The sequence below is a fragment of the Camelina sativa genome, chromosome 8, assembly GCF_030686135.1.
Source record: "Camelina sativa cultivar CO46 ecotype springtype chromosome 8, ASM3068613v1".
NCBI lineage: Eukaryota > Viridiplantae > Streptophyta > Magnoliopsida > Brassicales > Brassicaceae > Camelina > Camelina sativa.
This window is the reverse complement of record NC_141887.1, coordinates 29953243-29974252: the sequence shown is the minus strand read 5'-3', so window position 1 is coordinate 29974252 and position 21010 is coordinate 29953243. Positions and strand designations below refer to the sequence as shown.

Here is a 21010-nt window from a genome sequence, read left to right as displayed (position 1 = left end):
ATCAAGTAGTCCAAAACCTAACATGACTGACAAGTGAGATGTCGTGCTTTGCAATGGCAAAGGCAGAGGGCCTTGGGATCCAGTTCTACAAAATGTTATCAAACAAAAAAAGATTAGCTAACAGAGGTACAATATATCTTATCAATCCAGCCTCACATAAGCACAGAATAAATGATGATTTTATCAAAACCAGATTGACAACAACCATGACATTACATATTACACTATGAAGTAGCCCAAAAGCATGATTACCTAACAATACAATACTTACAATTGAGAGTCCAGTTCTAGAGAATGTTATCAAACAAAAACCGATTATCTAACATTACATGCATCATTCTAATGTTACAGCAGCATTCCTAATACTTACATTTGAGACATAGGGGGTCCTTGCCGAGGCAAATTACTCTGATGATCTGGGAACCTGCAAAAACGGAAATGGTGATTTTATTAAAACTAGATTCACAACAACCCATGAGGCCATGACATATCATTCATTCATGCATTAAAAACGGGCATTCATATTACAATTAAAACATCTTTCAAGTAGTCCAAAAGCATGATCTTACAATTGATACGTGGGGTAGCTTTGTAGTGGCACAGAAGCTTGTAATCCAGTTACAATTCTACACAATGTTATCCAAGAGAAACAGATTAGATAACAATATTACATGGATCATTCTATCATCAAATTTCCTTGTTTTCTTCCTATCTAATGAAAAGAGGAAGTAAGAATTAAGAAGGGTTTGCAAAACCTACAAAGGCGTCGCCGTCGTCATCATCTGATTACTAACCACTCTCGCAGGGATTTCCTGTGAAAACAAGAAGAGGTAGCAAGGTAAAGACAAAGAAGAAGAGGTAAGGGGTAAAGAAATGATAAAGAAAGAAGAAGACGAAACATGCCTCCTCGGGAAAAGACTCTAACGACATGTGTATCTCTCCAAGGCCGAGGGGGAGTTCACTCAGAGCTCTACTTACAGCTTTAGCTGCAACGCAATGGAGGAGAAGGCGATAAATTCAGAAATTGTCCTCAGTTAACCGAAAGCATAAACTTGGACACACATCAACGCACCTTCGTCTTTGTATCCGTACATCAAAGTAGCTCGGCGAAGCGAGTTGTTCATGGCATCTCGGTGAAGCGTAACAGACGCTAAAGATGTAGTTCGCCCCCTATCAAAGAAGTCGAACAAGGCCGATTCCGAGATGTGGCTACCGAAGCCCCATACATAGACCGGAGTCTGTTCCTCCACCATTCTTGTGCTCGTGATCTTTGGTAAAGGGAAGATGAAGAGAAGAATTGTAAAGGAAGGTGTTTGTTCTTTGGACGAAGAGGGAATGCGAAGAAGAACAAAATTGGAAGAGATAGAGAAGTCATGGCTCTTTGAATAAGGTTTATATACATAGAGGGAGGATTGAATCAAGAATCAAGAATCAAGATTCAAGAAAAAGAAATCTCTGTTGCTAACGGTTGCTAAAGATCGAAAGAACTGTGTATTTCGTCTTCAGACACAGAGAAGAGAAGAGGGTTTTTTTGGAGATTTAGGGATTTCACAAGCGAGTGTGAGAGAGATCGATTGATACGAGGTCGGGCTATAAAGGGTTTTTTAAAGAATCTTATTATTTTTGTCTATATATATTTATTTTGGAAAACCAGTTTACGTGAAAAGTCCACTAGACTATTTGGATTAAGGCTTTGGGTAGCGACTTCAAGGATGCGGGTTCGACACCCTTCGTGATAGATTTGATGAGTATTTTTTTATTTTCCACCAATTTTTTTTTTTTTTTCGGCTTCGAGCCATCAAATTTTACAGGCATTTAAATCATACAGTGGTCCCTCATACAGTATATGGCTATGATTCAATCATTTTTCCAAATTGCCTTAAACAAACATAAAGCATATTTATTAGTCTTAAGTCTTAACAAACAAATAATACTAAAAATCCCAGATTATTTAAACACTTTTTTTTTTAGTTATAACCCTTGAAATCAATGTGGGAAACGCATCATCGTGTTCGTCTATGATTTTTTTTGTTTTTTTTTTTAATTACCAGCAAGGTTAACGGGCGAGTCTAACCAAATTTCTTATATATGAAATAATATATACTTAAAATGAGAAATATGAACAGTGTGTTTCGACATAATAAACACGTCAACGTTTCTACAAAAACTTGTATGTAGAAAACTTTCTGGAATTTGGAAAAGAATTTAAAATTTTATTTGTAATTTTTTTGTTATATATTATGTTTAATTCGTCTGTTGTACTCTTTGTTTTGCCGCCGTGTTCTTAGATAATAACCCTCGAGTCTCGTAAAATCGACTTCTCTAATCCATCGTCTCAAACGTCAAACCTTAACATTCCTCTTTTTTTTTTTTTTTTTTTCCCACTAAACACTCCATTAGATTAAAGGTTTACAAGCTTCCTTTGAAAAGGAGCCAAATACACCAATAAGCTTACACAGGAGGACAAGATAAACTACAAACAACGATCTTAAATCGTACATAAAACAAGCTTTAAAGCTTGACTTGAAACCATAAAAGTGACAAGAGACATAAAGAGGACACCAAGTCCTAAAGGTAAAGAGTTGCCACACAAAGTGAGACCACTCATGGTGAAGGATGACCGGCCACTGCCTCATAGTCAGCCATCTTGATAACCATTGCCGCAGACGTTGCAAAGGAACGAACGCGGTGTTTGGATTCCGTGCATGCGCCAAAGGTCCCTGAAAAGGGTGGTCACACGCTGGACAAGACGAGAGTCTTGGAAACCAAGAACCTGAAAGGATACATTCAATCTTAAAAATATTATGACCTGCCAAGGCCACATACTTTTTAATGTAGCTTCTCCAAATCCGATACAAGTAATTAGAGTGACTACTACTCCCTGATTGCCCCAGAGGTATGAGAACCTCCAAAACCCGGTACAGGCAAAGGCAAAGAGGACGGACAGAACATCCCGTGAAAGCGCGGCAACACACTTCTTCTTCTGCTGGGAAGGACCGTCTGTAACTAAGAGCCAAAGACGCCCCCACGAGAAGGGAAGTATCCAGTCGTTCGTCGATCCTAGAAGCATGAAAAACCAGAGAGGGAAGTTGTCCAACCCTTTTGGATCTCGTGGACTTCCGATTGTATATGAACAACATAACTGATTGCACCAACTTATCTCGGTTATAGGTAACCGGAGTGTCATAACCAATGACAGAGAAGTCTCGATTTGCATATCTAGTCCACCGTGTGCATAAGCGAGAAGGATATAGCAAAACCGGAATGTTCATAGTGGTACCAAACAGGGGATAACACACAGAAGCTGTAAACTGAGAGAAGAGAGGAAACCTAGAGATGAGCATATTTCTAGTCGACAGTGAGGACACTTTGTCGTCCCTTGTTGCATCTGCGAGGAATTGATCAATTGGCGATGGTGGGCGGATCACCTTCCCCCTCTCTAACATCATTTTTCCTTTGTCGATCCCCCAATGTCGTCTCTGATTGGTGCCGGTGTTTGCCCTCACTGCCTGACGGAGTGGATCCAGGACGTGGTTTCCTCAATTTCACAGAAATCGGATTTGTGCTTTAACACTTAGGGGAGTTTGAAAATCGCAGATGTAATAATTTTCTTGAAGCTGCTCCTTGGTTTTCCAGAAGCCCACCAGATTGGGCCTTATCTTTAGCTTTTTGGTCTTTCTTTTTGTTTTTGTTCTCCTTCTTTTTGCCTAGGCCCTTTGATCGGCCTGTTCCAGCAGAAGGGAGAGGAGGTCGACTGCTATTCCCCTCGTCGAAATTTGTGGGATCCGACAAAGGTATCGTCCCCGGATCACCCTTCTCCTCCCCGTTAGTTTGAACTTCACCTCCTAACAGATCCTCCTCTTCTATTTCGATATTTGTAGGATCCCAATCGGATGCCACTGCCTCTCTAAAGGCATCTGCATCTTCCTCTGTCCATTCCAAATCTACTTTATCTAAATCATCATAGTTCTTGTCCCACTCCATGGCATCCCTATCCACCTCCTGAAGAAACTCGTCAGTTTCTGTGGGGACTGGTTCAACTATGACAGACGAGTGGTGAGAATTTGTAGTTTGAGGCTCCCGAGTAATAACTTCTAGGGGGTCTGTGATAAAGCCCGGGTCCTCTATTCGGATAAGGTTGGTAAACCTATCCTCCAGAGGAGTTCCTTGTCGTTCAGCTTCTTCCTCCTCCACAGTCTGCTGATACCAGTTTTTGTTGATCTTAACGATCAGATCTTGGTGTATACCCGTTGATAATTTATACCCTGGGGATTGAGAGTGGAGCTGGGAAGGAGCCCCCAAATCAAAAGGTAAGCTTTTCCTTGCCGATGGAGGATTAACCCCATTGGTTTTTGCTGAATCACCCTTCTCAACATCTATAATCTCTGATTTCTTCTGCAGACTAAGACGGAAAGGTCTCTCTCGAACATGGTCAGGTGACTGAATAACCTGCTTAGCTCGGAATTTCGCGACTTGTGGGTCGGAGATAGTCGCTTGTGAATCTGATTGGCTAGGGTTCGTCTCGGGGGATCTAGTATTACTCCGAGAATTGGCACGGTCATGGTGAGGCGTCGTAGCTGTATCCTTCCTCACCACCTCGCCTCTGCGGGGTTCTATCCCAAAGGTATCCTCATATCTCCTCTTTCTACGGCCTCTCTCACCGTTAGGATCATACCCGCTCCCTCTACTGTTTTTTTAGGTAGTTGGAACCGATATTGTGTGGTGCCCCTATGCTGACGGCCAGACATAGGCTCCGCTCTGAATCTACTCTCCATTTGCATCGGGGTCTCCTTGCGGGGAAGTCTCGCTGACATCTCCCGTCGCTGTGAAGGGGGGCGATAAGGCCCATTTTTTACCTTTTCAAGCCTATTCCACACATCCCTTCGTCCTTGTTCAGGTTTTTTCTTCCCCTCAGCCTTCTCACGACGGTATGTTTCTGATATATTGTCATTGGGGTTGTCGTTTACCAAATCTGGTCTCCACCAAGAGGGGTGGGATCTACTGCCTCGAGCATTAGACTGGGACGTTTCTCCAGCAGTTTTGAAACCACCATTTGTAGACTGACGGCATTCTGCAGATCTTTCCTGTTGATTGACGCTATTTTCATTGTGATGTAGGGTAGTAGCTTTCAAGGGGCAAGAATCCTCCTCATGGCATATCCGGTGACAAAGCTTACACCATCTATAAAGCTTCTCATAGACCATGGAAACCCACACAACATCCCCAGTTGGAAGTTGCGTTTTTTTCCGGAATCTCAACGGTTCATCCACTCTGACAGTGACCTGGATTCGTCCCATTGGAGCATCCACTGCCCTACAGATTCCAAATGAGTCCCCAAAATTTCTTAGAGAGGTCTCCAACCAGTATAGGTTGGGAATGCCTTCAGTTTGAATCCAAAAAGTCATGGTGTTTGGGAAGGTATCATCGATGTGAGGTTCCCATCTCTCAAGGGAGAAGGACCACTCGTTGAAGTGGCAAGGTCGTTTATTCAACACTTTTTGTAAGTCTCTTTCAGATTCAAAATCAAACAGAAATCTTGATTTTCCAAGAGAAATACCTCGAACGTGTCCTGCAACATTCCAGATGTTTTGTTTAGGCAGGAGGGCCACCATAGCAGAGATGCTTCTTCCACCTTGGTGGAACATGCGACCAACAAGGCTTCTTTTGTATCTTGCGATAAGGGTTGAGTTGTCCACCTCAGGTAGTATGACAATGTCATCCTCTTCCTCCACGTCTCGCCCATGGCGGAAAGTAACAGGTTGTACTTGAGAAGCCATCAATGCCTGATATAATTCTTAGCGAAAAGCTAGACAGGGAAGGTAAATATGTTCCTTCTCCCGAAATATAGTAGTTATAAGGCTCAGCCTGAATAGGATAGTCTTCCAGGAAAATAATGAATGTAACAAAGAAACTCCCTTATGTTTTGTACTGGCTTTGACTCTTTTGATGTCGTACGATTGGGATTAACAGGGGGAAGAACACAGGTAAAAATTCGCTGATGGAGACATCAGGAAAACAATCAAAGATTTAATTAGAAGAGAGGCGATACCAAGTGAAAAGAGAACTACTAGGTAAACTTGAAGAAAGGATTAGATTGGTGAGTATGTGCAAAAAGGGGACCAGCTCTTCTTATCACACCGAAGCCTCACTCGGTCGGAACCTAGAAAGCAAAGGAAAAAGAAGGAAAGTTTCTTGTTTTAGAGAAAACAGAGTTGGTGAGATCTATTTTTTTGAAAAGGATAGCTGCTTTTAGAAGTCTCGAGACATGTGCCTGGGAGAGAAACCAAAGTCACGAGTTGTGACTTCTCGTCCATCCTAACATTCGTCTTATAAACCTAAAATTCTATAAAATCACATGTGTCAAACATTTTTGTCAACAATATGGAATCGGTCGATTTTGCCGGAAAGCTAATAATAACAAAAAGACTAGGCATACTACTTCGGGCACTGTGAAGTAGAAAACTAGGCATATTATTTTTTTATTTTTCTTCATATTGCTAAGTCTGACGAAAACGTTGCTTGTTTTAATTTTTTCCTTCTGATGTTATATAATTTAATCAAACTTTTGTTAGCCAATTACAGAGAAAATCTTAAGATAACGGCGAGATTACACAGCATTACACACACAGGGAGGGAGATCTCTCACTATCGACCACTATTCAATCTTGTTTCTTTAAGTGTGTACTTTTTATTTATCTGTTTCGTCCGTTCGACCACTATTCAATTTTATCGTACAGTCTATATGTAAAGAAAATGCTAACTATTCCGGTTTTAATTAACCAGCCAAATCTTCACGGATTAAAACGTTAATATATTTTCTTCACAAATAATAATAAATTGTGTTTCAATCTTTTGGTGGAAGATATATTTTTAGTCAATACTACTAGCTAACACGTACGATCTTTTATTGCTCTGCACGTTTGGATAAAATGGCAGTTGTTTTTTTTTCTTTTTCATTTTTGTTCAAAAAAATGGCAGTTGTTTACCCAACATACAATGCCACCGCTGTATCACACTGAAAGCCGTGCCAGCATTGATGAGTATCATAAGCGGTTAAAAGAAAAATACTCCAATTCATTAAAATAATGTTAATAAAAAAAATTCACTTAAAAAAACAAATTAACAAATGATATATAATAATTCTAAAACATTTTTTTCCATTTTATCCACAAAATAGTTAACCAAGTTTTAAAAATAAAGTTACAATTTATATTTACTATTTGCAAATTGAAAATGAATTGGATAAAAAACAATAAGAAAAAACAAAGTAAATAAGATAAGAAAAAAAAAACATGAACTATTTAACCGAAACTGTAAAACAATTTGGGAAAAAAAACTTTCAAAAAAGGTTTTATCCCTCTAAACTATAATAATTAAAAAAATAATGAAAGATGTAATGAGACTAGTAGAGGCAACAAAGCAAATCTCTTAATTTTACACTAATTATTAAATAACTATTGTTTTTTACCTTTTCTTAATTAATTAACTATTAGAAGTCTATGTTTGGATCCTACAAACCCAAATTTTGCTTCTCCGAATAGCATAAAGTTTTATCATTAATTATAAGTTGTAAACCTATATTTAATATTAAAATAATCCAACTAATAAATATATGTCCTTTAATAATTTTTCAAATTGGATGCCACAAGCCAGTGCTTCTTTTTCTCTCACTATGGCACGGCTCTGATCACACTGACTACGTCGGGTACGACAAATACAAGCCAGAGAGAACCATGTTTGTTGAAAGGAATTTTAAATGCAACTGGTGCAGTAATTAGAAGTTGAAAACGCATTAAAACACCGTCTCAAATTACAATGATACAGTAGTATCAACATGGTTTGCGAAAAAAAAAGCTAGAGGATATGGTTTAGTAATAGGAATTTCGTAAAGGACTTTCCTAACAGTCCTCTTCTCCAAGCTAAGATGCCATGTGGAACCAAGTTCACCTTGCGGTGTGAAAACAATATCACCGTCATGAATGCCCAACACGGAGGCGGAAGTTTTCATATAATCGTTAGAGTAACTTTGTGTCCAAGGTAAATGAAAAACTTTCGACGACCATTCCTCCTTGTTCTCCAAGATGCAAAACTCAACTGTGCTGTCCATTTTGACACGAGATATAAAAGCTAACTTCCCTTGAAAGTCTATTAGCCTGGACACCCAGCGGAGATGATCATTGGGTTTCACAAGACTGAATACTTCAGTGTTGAGGTCAAAACTCACAACATGCTTAGTGAAAGTAAGATGGTGACGACTTGGGGTCCATGAGTAAGCTTTAAAGTATAAAACGCCATTTATGCATATACCACCATGGCATGCATACGTAACGGGATAAAGATGAGGAGGCATGCCTTGTATCTTTCTCCACATGTTACCATCTTGTCCCACCGTCAAAACCCAAAACTGCAGATACGTACTTGGGCGTGCATTTCGGTATCCCCATATGCACAATACTTTGAACTGATCAAATATTGGGTCGTATCCTAAAATCAGTAACTCTGTCAAGTTGTCTCTTTCCACCAACATTAGGTTTTGAGGTAAGCTTAGGGTTTGTCTCGTGGCTGGGTTACATATAAAAAGTTGATTATGTCCAATAGCGCACAACATCAAACCTCGGACCGGAGGAGACGTGAAAGATACATCAACTCCTCCACGGAATATCATATCATGTCGGGTTGGGGCTATAGCACAAGTCGATCGATGAGGCGCTGAGAAGAAAACAAGCGTGTTAGTTTTAAAGTTGTGGAAAAAAAAAAAGAGACGTGACCGACTCGAGGAACAAGACAAGCATGAGTCGACAAAGTTTCGACTATGAATTATCCTTGAAAACTCTTTCGATAAACACTTAAACTTCATAAGGCTCTTCACGGGCATCCTTGAGAGTATCTCTACCACGAGATCCATATGGATCCACATTCTTTCATCCTCTTCCTTCTCCATAAGTTAGGTTGCAATACTAATTATGGTCGTATTATTCAGAACATAAATTATTTGAACGACTTGTGAGACTTTCCCTTATATACAAACCAGTAGATATACATCAATATTCCTTAAACTTATATAAGGAAGATTCACATTTATCTCGACAACAATTATATATTGAAAATAAAAACTAATTCAATATTGGACGTAGGCATGGGACGTGGTTGGTGATTCTTTAATTTTGTTTTGTATATCTTATTATAAAATATTTGATGATATATCCTCTTGCTCTGTGTTATCCGCAGTTTTCTTCGTTTTTTCCATCTTTGCATTTTTTTCCTTCTAAATATATAATTAATTAATTTTATGCTTTTAATAATATCTAATCAAATTTAATAACATCATTACCATTTATTCCAGAAATGTACTGTAGATTGAGAAGTAATAATGTATTTGCCTTTTTTGTAAATAATAATAAAGATATAACATACCAACTGTAATAATATCGTTGACAAAAAAAAAACTCTTAATATTTAGCTGTCGAAGTAGAAAAATCTTGATAATAGCCAAAATACATCAATATAACTAGAGACAATATTACTTTCTTTATTTTAAAAATAGAATAATAAATATTACTTTCTTATATATCATTTGTAGGTTGTTTACAGTTTATTATGAAATCTGACATTTTTAAATAAAAAAGAAGAAAAAACACGGAAAAGAACATCTTCACCACTCTCTTCCATCATCAAGAGTTCAATTTAAAAATGTCCTATAATGTTGACCCAAGACGAAGATGAAGAGCTTATTTTGTTCCTGGAGATGCGTCGTCACGAGAAAGGTCACCGACCTATGCTTCTAATGGGTTCGTGTTCGTATATATAACAATAGCTAGGTCCAATACTGTATATTTGTTTATGTGTTAATACGTTGTTGGATTTTTTATTTCTTTTTGGCAGGATCTGATCATAAAAGTAGCCGGACGACGGCGATGTCCTCCCGACAGTACTCTCTCCGAACAACCGCCGCCGATAACTTCCTTTACTCCGAGAACGAGAAGTCCGATTATGAATGGTACGTAATATCCCCCCTCCCTTTAATTGTGTTTATGATTTCTCAAAGTCTGATCATGATTTTTATAAAATTTAAATTTCCTTGTAAACATTTCCTTTTTTTTTTGGTTACATTTTGCATTAAAATATTTGTACTTGGAAAGTGAATTTGATCAATTTTCTAAGACATTCTTGCTAAACTCTAGTGTGTGATCTCTGATGTCTGGTCTTGTTCAGCTGATTTGTACGCATTCTAAAACGTCTCACTTATGGTTTTGAAGTTCTCGTGCCTAAAAAGTCCTTTTGCATGAAATAACCGTTGCATAAAACAAACTTTTCGATCACTTTTCCTTATGTTTATATATCTTAATTACAACCTTAATTAGTTTTAGTTTAAAATTATTTTCTAAACTTCGCCCTTTTGTCAATGTTCCAATTGGCATGTCTCAAATACAGCCATGAGTTAGACAATTATCAGCAAAATCGATTTATATATTTGTTGATTGTTCATATTGTTCCGGACCAGGCTGGTTACGCCGCCAGGCTCACCGACTAGAAGCGTAACGAACCAACTCGACTCACCCTACGAAGACCGGATGACTCTTATATCTAGGGTACGGACTCAGTATATATGTCTCATGGTCTCGCCATTCTCTTGGATTTGCGATTTTGCGGTACAGTACTCTTCTTCATCATCTCTCATTGTTTGTTTTTTTTTTCTACGTACAGTTAGAGAACTACAGCAAAGAAGAGAGGGACAACGTACCACCCAAGACCCAAAAGACGTCGTTACACAATTCCTCCTCTGTTTCTGTAATCAGAAGACCATCGTCCTCTAGTAGCTCAAGGTCAACCAGTAGACCTTCCTCACCATCCAGAAGGTCTACTCCAGCCAAAAGGCCATCAACGCCAACCTCAAGTGCCACCTCAACATCTGCACGTGGCTCATTAACCTCGTATTCTGCTACTAGTAGCTCAAGCTCAACGACCAGAAGACCTTCTTCAAGCTCTGGAACCTCACGTGTTAACTTAACCGCTGCACGTGCCACCAGGCCCGCCACCTCAACCGGCAACAAACTACTAGTTCAGCCACCTCTACTCGATCCAATAACCGGCCGATGTCGGCGCCTAATTCAAAACCGGGATCGAGGTCAAACACTCCAACTCGCCGTCCATCTACTCCGTCAGGTTCATCGACTGTATTGAGAACTAAACCGGTGAGTAAACCGGCCTTGTCACAAGGAGCTTCTCCGATCGTGAGATCAAGGCCATGGGAACCTTACGAGATGCCTGGATTTTCTCTAGAAGCGCCATCGAATCTTAGAACTAAGTTACCGGATAGGCCACAAACCGCTTCAAGTGTCAGAAGCAGAGCATTTGGTGCGTCTAATAGTTCAAGATCAGCGTCCATAGAACGCGAGGTTTCAAGGAGACAGTCTTGTTCGCCTTCGAGAAGCCGGGCTCCGAACAGTGCTCCGAGTGGAAACGTAAACGGTGCTGTTCCTTTGTCACGTGGACGACGAGCAAAGACTAAGAACGATGATGGTGGATTGACAAGTCATGTAGCTAAGGGGAATCAAAAGATCGAGAGAGTTGTAAATGTGAGAAAACTTGCTCCACCACGAGTGACAGAAACCAGAGGCAGAGGACTTGATGGTGATGGTGGCTCCTACGCTGGGAAGTCGAGCTCGGGATCTGATGGTTTTGGGTTTGGGAGAAACCTATCTAAAAGCTCCATGGACATGGTACGGTAACATATATGTTATGAAATGAAATGATATTAAAAAGGGACATATATCAACCATGCATGATGTATTGTTTAGACGACTTTTCAACTTTCGAACATTTCTTCGAGAGTACTTTTGTAATGGTGTCTCTATGTGATAGTAGGATGTTAGACGAGGAAGCATGGCGGGTAATTTCCGACCGTCAGTGACGAAAGCACGGGCGACGTCATCGTACAGTGTGAGATCATGTAGAAACCGGCCGGTGAGCAGCAGCGGGAGCTCGGAATCGAGTGTCAACATTTTGTGCTTAGACGGTAGCGACGACAATCTGAGCGACATCAGTTACTCTTAAAGTAACCCATGAATCTCTGTCTTGGTGTAGAAAGATACTAATGATCATCAGGCAGGTCTTATTAGAGGCTCAAGTACTCAAGTACTAGAATGCCCATGAATTTTGGTTTGTATATTACTATATTAATTAATTTTGGACCTAAAAATACTGTCTCTTGATAATAATGATACAAACTGTATGTAGTGTTGTCGTAATTGTTACTCACAACTCACAAACTTAATCTGTGTTTTTCTGTTTTGTTTACTTTGTTTTTGTTTAAAGTAATCTAAATCAAAATACTTAGTACGGTTCCACATTTTACTATTATAGTTGTAAAAAAACAATGATCACATACATTCGAAGTCAACAAAAGTTGTCTCTCTGTTTCTTAAGCAACAAAAATAATAATTTTATATTTTAATTCGATTAATTGAGAACGATTAAATTAACGGCTGACATGCGATGCTGGTAGAAACAGGATAACGCATCTAACGCCACGTGTAAAGAAGTCTCAGGTATCTTTGTAATTTTACATGAAAACCCCTTCATCTCTCTCGCCTATAAAAATATCTTAGAGCCAGAAAAACCCTCTTTAGCGGAGAAAAAAAGAGAGTAGCGAAATAGAGAGAAGTTGAATCTGCAATATTTTTTGTCACGCATTTTTCTGAGGAAACTGTTACTTTTCACTACCTTAGAGTGATTCGTTCTTCACAAAGTCCGAATTGACGAAATTTTGAACGATGAATCGTTTAGGTCATAAATCTGTGGTTTATAACGGGGATTTGCGTTTGGGAGAACTTGATGTCTCTTCTTCAGGTCATGAATTCCGATTCCCTAACGATGAGATTCGAATCCACCATCTATCTCCCCCTGGCGAGAGGTGTCTTCCCCTCGCGATTCTTCAGACGATTGCTTCTTTTTCCGTTAGATGCAAGCTTGAGTCATCTGCTCCGGTCAAACCTCCAGAGTTAATGCATCTTCACGCTCTCTGTTTCCATGAATTGAAGGTATGTTTTTCGATTTTTTCCGATTTTGGTCGGTAGCTTTGAATTTTTGATGATTTTTGGTGATTTACACAGACTGCTGTGGTTTTGCTCGGAGATGAGGAGATTCATTTAGTGGCTATGCCAAGTAAGGAGAAGAAGTTCCCGTGCTTTTGGTGTTTCTCGGTTCCTTCAGGTCTTTATGATTCCTGTTTAAAGATGCTCAATACTCGGTGTCTGTCAATTGTGTTTGATCTCGATGAAACTTTGATTGTTGCAAACACCATGAAGTCATTTGAGGATAGGATCGAGGCTCTCAAAGCTTGGATTTCACGAGAGATTGATCCTGTCAGGATTAATGGAATGTCTGCTGAACTTAAAAGGTATATGGATGATAGGATGCTGCTCAAGCAGTATATTGATAATGACTATGCCTTTGATAACGGAGTCTTGTCAAAGGCTCAGCCTGAGGAGGTCCGCCCAACTTCTGATGGTCTCGAGAAAGTTTTTAGACCCGTTATTAGATTGCCGGAAAAGAATACTGTGCTTACTAGGATTAATCCAGAGGTTAGAAGATCTATCTCTGTTAGTAGTTGTATATATGTATTCATGAGTAATCTGGTTTTTATGTTTTGGGAATAACCAAGTTTTGTCTCCTATCTGGGGTTATTTCTGATGCAGATCCGTGACACTAGTGTGCTTGTAAAGCTGAGGCCAGCGTGGGAGGAATTACGAAGCTATTTGACAGCAAAACTTAGGAAACGTTTTGAAGTTTACGTTTGTACCATGGCTGAAAGGGATTATGCTTTGGAAATGTGGAGACTTCTTGATCCGGAAGCTCATTTAATAAGTCTCAAGGAGCTTCGAGATCGTATTGTATGCGTTAAACCAGGTCAAACCCATCTCTGGCTTCTTTGATACCCTTGATCTTTGTTTTTGGTACATAAGTGTTTTGCTCCCATTGATGTAGCTTTCTGAGTTCTGTTTAGTTATCTCTTTCATTACTGTTTTTTGTGGTGAATTGTTATATATAGTTTGCCTCTTCTGCCTCTCTCTAGTGCCTCATCTGATTTGTTGACCTCTTAGTTTTTAGTATTAAGGACCCGACTATCTGCCTCTGTCTCTCTGTGAAACTCGCACTAACAAGATTTTTTTTAATTTATTTCTTGCCCTTTGCGTTACAGACGCCAAGAAATCGTTGTTAAGTGTCTTCAATGGTGGCGTTTGTCATCCAAAAATGGCAATGGTCATCGATGACCGTATTAAGGTTTGGGAGGAAAAGGATCAACCACGGGTTCATGCTGTCCCTGCATATCTCCCTTATTATGCTCCACAAGCAGAGGCATGTTGTTACTCTTGCGTTAAGCTGTGAATTCAATCCTTTATCGCTTCATTTTCCATGTGTGTATCTAACCTTTCTCTTATACCCATTTCTCAGACAGCCCTTCTCGTTCCAATTCTTTGCGTAGCAAGAAATGTTGCATGCAATGTCAGAGGTTACTTTTTCAAGTAAGTTATTGTTGTTTTTGTTTTTGTTTATGTAATGAAATCATGCTGGTTGTTCTTACTACTTCCCGACATTTATGGCAGGGAATTTGATGAGAGTTTGATGAATAGTATATCTTTGGTTTACTATGAAGATGATGTAAAAAATTTACCTCCACCACCGGATGTGAGCAACTATGTCGTTATAGAGGTATCTGCAGTTAGAATTTTATCATTGTTAATTGATTGCACAAAATTCTTGCCCCAACTACAATATGCAATCTAGTTATATCTGTCTGTAGGATCCTGGCTTTGCCGCAAATGGGAATATAACAGCTCCTCCAATGATGGAAGGAATGTGTGGGGGTGAAGTGGAACGCAGACTAAATCAAGCGGTCAGTAAAATAATATAAGAAAAGTAGATACAAAATTTGGGATATGGCGATCTTTAAGTAAAAAAATATGTTTTGGTGCAAAACTTTATTTCCTGTTGTAATCTGATTTAAAATTGACTTTTTAATTTCTTGGTGAGAAGGCTGCAGCCGATCATTCTACTCTTCCTGCCACAAGTAACGCTGAGCAGAAACCTGAAACCCCCAAGCCGCAGATAGCAGTTATACCAAATAACTCTAGCACGACAACTGCAGCAGCATTGTTACCTTCGCATAGTACGAACTTTTGACTTTATATAACTTCGAATTTTGAATTGTACAGTTATATTGCACTATAATGTTTGTTTCTGAGATTCTTTATGTTTTGTCGTCAATCACAATCTAGAACCTAGTTTGCTTGGAGCTCCTAGACGGGATGGCTTCACTTTTTCTGATTGTGGAAGACCCCTTATGATGAGGCCTGGTGTCGATATAAGGAACCAAAACTTTAATCAACCGCCCATTCTGGCTAAAATTCCTATGCAGCCACCTTCGTCTTCTATGCATTCTCAGGGTGGTTGGTTGGTGGATGATGAGAATAGACCTTCTTTTCCTGGTCGACCTTCAGGAGTTTATCCAAGTCAATTTCCTCATGGAATACCAGGTTCTGCTCCTGTTGCTTCATTCACACACCCTTCTCACTTGAGGAGGTGAAGAGGTTAGTTTTGCATTCCAAGTATCTCTCTTTTGACTTCAAAGTATGAGTATCTACGGTCTGAGAATTTTCATGCAGGTATCAACGGATGATGACCTGAAAAGGCAAAATCCTTCACGTCAAACAACAGGTATGTTATAGTTTCAACACTAATGTAGTCAAGCTGATACTAAGGTATAGTAGATTGTTGAATTTGTCGCCTCCGCTTGTTTTCAGTGTACTGCTCTTAGATATTGATTTAGGATAAGATAATTTCCACACCTGATTTATAAGTCTACTTGCTGAATTTGTCATAACAAGGTGGAATAATACCTTTTAATATTAGCACTTGTTCAAACTATTTGCAGAGGGTGGATTATCCCAGAGTCATTTGGTGTCGAATGGTAGAGAACATCATACAGATGGTGGAAAGAATAATGGCGGGCAGTCTCATTTATTTGTGAGTGCGCTGCAAGAGATTGGAAGAAGATGCGGTTCAAAGGTGCATACTCACATAACCACGGAATCTATTGCTTATCCTTTTTTCATGGATTTTGACTAATTCATTTACAATTTTGCAGGTGGAATTTAGGACTGTGATGAGTACCAACAAAGAGTTACAGTTTTCGGTTGAGGTAAGCTGGATCAGTTTGTTTAAGCATCTTTGTCTCATGTTAACTTCACTTTCCTTTTTTGTTTTTAATTGTTCTTGTTAATTTACGTAGGTTTTGTTCACGGGTGAGAAGATAGGCATTGGGATGGCAAAAACTAAGAAAGATGCACATCAACAAGCGGCTGAGAATGCTCTTCGAAGTTTGGCTGGTAAAATTTCTTCTTGGGCATTATTTGTGGATCTATTCACCACTTGTTTTTTGTCTTCTGTGTAGCGAGTACATTTGGTTACAGATTGGTCAATTCTCTTTGTGTTGCTTTATGCAGAAAAGTATGTTGCACATGTATCACCTCTATCTAAAGAAACAGAGAAAGATCCAAGAAATGATGAGAATGGATTTTTGTGGGAAAGCGATGAAGTCGTACCAAATGAAGGACTTGAAGAGAAAGCACCTAAAGAAAACATTCCTGAGTTGTGATTTTTGTCGCCAATGCCAAATTTGTGGAAGAAGACATAAGGTAAATATTCCTTACCAGTGTGAGAAACCAAAAAAGGCAAAGATCTAAAAGGTAACGAAGTGCCAAATAAGGGACTTTTTGATTATTAAAACATATAGCCTATCCCCTTAAGGAGCTAGTCTCATGACTCTTGTTTGTTTTGGTTACTATAGAGTTTTGAGAAGGTGAATATGAAACCTTGCACCCAAGGCTCCACCTGAATTAGGTTTATGTTATGTATAGGTGATTGTATATTATTTTTAGTATAAGATGATGGTTTTTTTTGTTGTTGTTGTTGGTTCTTAAGAGCAGCATTACAAGGGATTTATGTAGTTTGGTTTAGAATCCTTTAGTTTGTAGCTCATAGCCTCAATACTGTATGGCTAAACCAAACTTCACAATACCCATAGTCCTCGTAATTTCACAAATTACATTACATTTACCTGGTTCATTTTATAAATCACCTTATGTTTCCTACAGGGGTCGTTTGTAATTTGATTGAAGAATTGGTACAATCTAATAATTTATCGCCGCTACCCACTGAATTCTGCCAACAACATACTGCATCTGGTTTTATGGATATTTCGATTATATATTGGGCTTAAATTGAACATGACACTCCTCGAGGTTTACAAAAATGTTTTAAGGAAAAAAAGGAGGTGCTCCTAAACGTACGGCGTTGGCACCTTGGCCCTTCTCGAAGAGCACCACAAGTTCAAAACTGATAAACCATAAAAGAAATGTACAACAACTTGATTTTCTATAAAAGATTAATTTACACATGATTGTGATAATCATGATCATCATCATTTGTGTAAGAAATTGGAATGGTAAGACCAATCATATGATAATCATGATCGCCATCATTATGTAACAACAATATAATTGGATCCACATGATACATCCTATGTACTTAACACTAGCACTCCATTCTTTCCTCATCTCTCTGTCTTTACCAAAACCATTTGATCATACATATATACAAAGACAACACTACATGAATTCAATCTACTATCAATTCTCATAGATACAAAACGTAAAGATGAGCAGAAAGAAGAAGGCAGCGCACCTTTTAAGAACAATTTTGACTATCTGTCTGAATTCATGGGAGAATCATCTTCTTGAAGCTCTTTTGCCGGTGAATGTATGCACTCAAAACTTTTTTTGAGTTTAGAAAAGTCTGAAGTTGCTTAGAAGCTTGTGAAGTGTTCTACGTCCCCATTGGATATCATTCTCTAAAAGCATATCCGGCGTTCCAAGCGGCTCTGTCTCTAGCCGCTGCTGCTCTTCCTCTACTAAATTGTATTGCCTCTGATCTACACTTTTCACTGCTTCTAGCTCCGATTTGTCCAATAATGAAATCGCTTTTACTTTCTCTTTCTTGATTATTTCTCCTTTGGTTTCTTGCTTCTTATCTACCTGCAAATAGCTTTCTCCATTCATTAAATAAGACAATAAGGCCATTTACAGCTGAAAATCACATTGCTGGAGAATAAACTAACAGTCTTAAAGTACAGAGTCTTAGATTAGCTTAAAGACATAGTTAAAGAAACTTTTATTTTTAATCAACTGGGGCAACTAATATACAGTGTATCAATGAAACAAGAACAGTCTTATTCTACAAAAAAAACATGATGTCTTAAAGCATCAACATGCATAGATTTCATTACCATCTACAGCCGTGTGTAGATTATATAGAAAAAACAAAAACATGAAAATTTAAAAACTTATCAGGTTATATTACCTCCGGGAACGTTTCTGCTTTACCTTCGTTAATAACTTCCATATCTTCATTTTCCAAGTCAGACAGAGAAACCAATCCAGGGACCAAAACTGGACTTTCTTCCTCGGTAAACATGGCTTCGCTGGTCACAACCCGAGCAGTCAAAGCTCCATTAGAAGATTCCATAGTTTTCTCACTTTGGATATCTGCAGACTCATCACTTACGTATCCTGCATTCTCTACAACTAGTACTGAAGAGTTTTGGTGTACAGTAGTACCAAGCACTTCATCCACCTCTTCTCTAATGGTGTCAACCCTCACGCTTTGTTTAGGGTGAGTGATACTGTCTTCTTGATTGAATGGCACATAATCTTCCTCAATCATCATCTGGAGATCAGCATTACCCCAGTCTTCACATATCCTGATTGTTTTATTAGTTTCCCAGGTTTCAAGAGACCGGTTTGGACCTGGTTGCCACAAGATCTCCCCTGTCTGTGCCTTTAGTATGAACTTGAACTCAACCAATCTTCCAACAGGCAAATCCTAAGTAGAAAGAAGAAATCACATCAGAGAATTGCTAACACACATTCAATGATTCAAGTATCTAAAACTCATACATAACCTACATGTAACAACAACATAGATGCATACCAGGTCTAAGGTCCAGACATTCCCATCTGACCAGTTCAGTGGCAAGGCAGTTTCTGGATCCCAGAGGCCACCAAACACAGGATCATCACCAAGAATGAAAAAATGTTCACCAAAGACACACTCTTTCCGCAATTGGAACCTTACACGAACCTTTTTTGTAAGAGCTTCTTCGTTCACCTATAAACACAATTAATTATCTGTATGAAGACAGAGCATAAAGTAACTGTAGAAGAGAGAACACATACAAACGAAAGACCAATGGGAAATTGAAAGATAAAGCTAAGAGTTATAATTAATTACCTGAGAATCCTTAATCGAAGAAGAGCGAACCGGAATTGGCTTAAGAGTCCTGTTCTGAGCAGAATCTAAACGCAAAAACTTGAAGTGATGAAACGTTTTCCATGGAACACAAGGGAAGATCTCTGATCCACAGCGAAAAATTCGTGGAGGAGAATCTTCGAGAAGGATCTTAGATGGAGAAGAATAAGTTAGGGTTCCAATGCCAATCATCTTCATCAGAAAGAGTTCTTGTCTTGATTCAAAAGAGAAGAGACATCACTAGTTGAGTTTGGGGGAGAATTGTACTTACGAAAGCAAAGCATAAGTCCACGTGGCATATCTTACTGACAGGTCGGTGCTCACCCGCATTTATTTTGTACCGTCCGATTTACGCGATTGTTTCCCACGTTACTGTAACGAATTTTCTCGGATCCTGCGTGACAGTTAGTTAACAAAACAAAAAAAAAGCCCATGGGCCAAAATTAATGGATTTAATTTTGACTTCAGTGGGGAAACTAAAGAAAGACTTGTTTGTTATTCTCCTCCACCACCACAGTGCTTGTTTATGCAACCTTTCATTACATAGCTTTAGATCGTTCATCGTTGTATGTATATGTCAATGAAACAGCTTGGAATGATCATCGGAGGAAGGAACAATACAACAAACTTATACGGCTGCATAAATTGCATCTCTCTACTTGTTGTTGTTGAGCTGATATTGTCAAATCATCAATAATTAGATTAACTAAAGTAATGTGATACGTTATTTAAAATGCTTACGTACCTTGACAAGTCGTGTGGAGGATACTGATTATGCATGGACCTATCCAATTTCACTATAGAAATAAACAAAGATATAACCCCCCAATCATGCCGTATACAAACCACTAACAAACATACATTTTTTTAGTGAAAACCAATAAATTACATAAATCAAAAATACATTTTTTTTTGTTGAACTAAAACAAAACCAAAAGAAAAAAAGGGTTCAACTACACGTAATCATATTGACACACACGTCTATCTATTCGAGTTTGGACCTCTCCTTTTATTTACATGTTTCCGTCGTTATTGGCTTATTGCATATTTCAAATGTCTTAATATTTAAATTTCTTAGTCAACCAGCGTTTTTCATTCAAAATAATGTTATGACCCAACAAACATAGTTTAAATAGTATTATCAAATAATAACCTGATCAATGTAAGATAGGAAAATCGATATACTGTACCTTGACAATTTGTCCTACAAGATAACTGGATTTCTTTTAATACAAACGTCTTTTTCCAAAATCATGTTGCAACAACCAAATTAACAACACTATCATTGATCTAAAATTCAAACAGATATTATCAATTCGATATAGATTAGTATTTTTCCAAAGAAGAAAAAAAAAAGTAAAGTAGAAAATACATCTCGAATTTATTGTTCTTATGTTCCGCGTTAGCAAAAAGTTGACAAATAAGGCAATAATAGGTACGTTAGTAAAATGCAATAACAAATATTGTATGTACTTTTCATATGAAACAGTTCTTGAGAGTGTTGTACTATTATGGGTATGACTAGTATTCTACGCACAAAAAAAAAAAAAAAAAAAAAAACAATAAACCCAAATAATTGAAAAGAACAAAAAAAGATGATAGAAATTTCCATTTAGGATGGGAAAAAAATAAACCTTTAATA

At 38.4% G+C, this 21010-nt stretch overlaps 3 protein-coding genes and 1 pseudogene across 12 annotated transcripts; 2 read left to right on the top strand and 2 right to left on the bottom strand.

Moving 5' to 3' along the window:
• Positions 1 to 7810: 7810 nt before the first annotated feature.
• LOC147940635 (putative F-box protein At4g38870) lies at positions 7811 to 8665 on the bottom strand. Its single transcript, XM_087461364.1, has one exon. The coding sequence runs from the start codon at positions 8663 to 8665 to the stop codon at positions 7811 to 7813; it is 855 nt and encodes a 284-aa protein (XP_087317490.1).
• A 941-nt stretch (positions 8666 to 9606) lies between these two features.
• On the top strand, positions 9607 to 12355 carry LOC104708973 (uncharacterized; annotated as a pseudogene). Its single transcript, XR_015563737.1, has 5 exons — positions 9607 to 9788; positions 9883 to 9997; positions 10502 to 10589; positions 10705 to 11720; positions 11866 to 12355. The product of XR_015563737.1 is annotated as an uncharacterized LOC104708973 (transcript).
• Positions 12356 to 12627: 272 nt separating this feature from the next.
• Positions 12628 to 16961, top strand: LOC104708972 (RNA polymerase II C-terminal domain phosphatase-like 2). 6 transcript variants are annotated; one of them, XM_087461503.1, is made up of 14 exons: positions 12631 to 13040; positions 13113 to 13583; positions 13698 to 13908; positions 14201 to 14358; positions 14455 to 14525; positions 14607 to 14712; positions 14804 to 14896; positions 15037 to 15169; positions 15279 to 15582; positions 15638 to 15717; positions 15935 to 16068; positions 16148 to 16201; positions 16292 to 16388; positions 16506 to 16961. In XM_087461503.1, the coding sequence occupies exons 1-14, from the start codon at positions 12774 to 12776 to the stop codon at positions 16655 to 16657; spliced, it is 2331 nt and encodes a 776-aa protein (XP_087317629.1). In that variant the 5' UTR covers positions 12631 to 12773; the 3' UTR covers positions 16658 to 16961. The 6 variants fall into 6 exon arrangements, with proteins under 6 accessions (XP_087317628.1, XP_087317629.1, XP_087317631.1 ...); XM_087461505.1 differs by having other exon boundaries at positions 14201 to 14362; positions 14459 to 14525; XM_087461502.1 differs by lacking the exons at positions 15935 to 16068; positions 16148 to 16201; positions 16292 to 16388; positions 16506 to 16961 and having other exon boundaries at positions 12628 to 13040; positions 13113 to 13212; positions 13308 to 13583; positions 15279 to 15590; positions 15666 to 15717.
• A 560-nt stretch (positions 16962 to 17521) lies between these two features.
• Positions 17522 to 20928, bottom strand: LOC104708971 (uncharacterized). 4 transcript variants are annotated; one of them, XR_754895.3, is made up of 5 exons: positions 19351 to 20928; positions 19051 to 19227; positions 18421 to 18942; positions 17746 to 18095; positions 17522 to 17622 (listed from the first exon to the last, which is right to left on the bottom strand). XR_754895.3 is itself a non-coding variant. In XM_010425626.3 (4 exons), the coding sequence occupies exons 1-4, from the start codon at positions 19564 to 19566 to the stop codon at positions 17847 to 17849; spliced, it is 1164 nt and encodes a 387-aa protein (XP_010423928.1). In that variant the 5' UTR covers positions 19567 to 20928; the 3' UTR covers positions 17522 to 17846. The 4 variants fall into 4 exon arrangements, 2 of the variants coding, with proteins under 2 accessions (XP_010423928.1, XP_019084602.1); XR_015563777.1 differs by having other exon boundaries at positions 18444 to 18942; positions 19351 to 19615; XM_010425626.3 differs by having other exon boundaries at positions 17522 to 18095.
• Between the last annotated feature and the right edge of the window lie 82 nt (positions 20929 to 21010).